Source organism: Merops nubicus, unplaced genomic scaffold, assembly GCF_000691845.1.
Source record: "Merops nubicus isolate BGI_N331 unplaced genomic scaffold, ASM69184v1 scaffold28865, whole genome shotgun sequence".
Lineage (NCBI taxonomy): Eukaryota > Metazoa > Chordata > Aves > Coraciiformes > Meropidae > Merops > Merops nubicus.
Window position 1 is genome coordinate 1 of NW_008609381.1, and position 1,007 is coordinate 1,007.

At 44.3% G+C, this 1,007-nt stretch overlaps 1 protein-coding gene across 1 annotated transcript in view; it reads left to right on the forward strand.

Annotated features, from left to right (window-relative positions):
* Positions 1-6: 6 nt before the first annotated feature.
* The window catches only part of LOC103773226 (lamin-B2-like), a gene marked incomplete at its 3' end in the record, with an annotated part of 3,732 nt that continues 2,731 nt past the window's right edge, over positions 7-1,007 (forward strand). The window contains exons 1-2 of the mRNA XM_008940585.1: positions 7-111; positions 601-708. Coding sequence (XP_008938833.1) covers positions 19-111; positions 601-708 — 201 coding nt within the window. The remainder of the gene's footprint in view (positions 112-600; positions 709-1,007) is intronic.

Here is a 1,007-nt window from a genome sequence, read left to right on the forward strand (position 1 = left end):
AGCAGCAGCAGCTTCCAGATGTCCCAGCAGGCTTCAGCCACGGGCAGTATCAGCATAGAAGAGATAGACCTGGAGGGCAAATACGTCCAACTGAAGAACAACTCGGAGAAGGTGAGAGGCAGCAGGGTTCCTGGAGGTGAGGGGGAGGCAGACTGGAAGGCTGCATGGCCTGTTGCAGCACCAGCAGGTGGAGTGGCACGGGGGGCAGGAGTGACGTTCCCAAGTGCAGCATCTTGCACTAAGGGGGGATTGGAAAGCTGAACGTGCAGTGTGCTGGCACAGTGTGTTGTTGTTGCAGTTGAGAAAACAGTTTGTTGCACAGATAACTGTGTGTCAGTACCTTGCTGGTGCAGATAGCCTTGCTGGATCCAGGCAGAACTGCTTTGGGCTCTGTATCTTCTTACATTTTGCTGAATGACCTGATGGGATTCATGCTTTAATAGTGGGTAGAGAAAAAAAACTTCCAAGCTAGAATGGAAATGTCTAACATGCATGTATATAAATTTATGTTCATGTTATTTTAATACCAAATGTGTAGGGGAATCTCTGCCTGTTTGCTCTGTTTTGTTCACCTTAAATAACCCTATCCTCTCTCCTTAGGATCAGTCTTTGGGTAACTGGAGACTTAAAAGACAAATTGGAGATGGAGAAGAAATTGCTTACAAATTTACTCCTAAGTATGTCCTCAGAGCTGGGCAGACTGTAACAGTAAGTTATACTTCCAGTATGTCAACAACACATTCTTTTGTTGATGTGGCTGTTGTAAATCTGATGTTTGGTACAGCCTGATTTGCTGTGTAAAATTTTGCTTCATGGATCTCAGTTTAGAGGAGCAGGATTTGAGTTACAAAAGTGCAGCACAGAAATTGATTTTCTATTATTAGCACTTGAGTACTTAAGAGCATTTTACCATGACCATTCAACAGAGAAAGTTGAAGGAAAAGGTGTTTCGGGGGGTGGGTCAAGGGCTATTTGTTTTAAAACACCTTTGCCCAGGTTTCAAACAC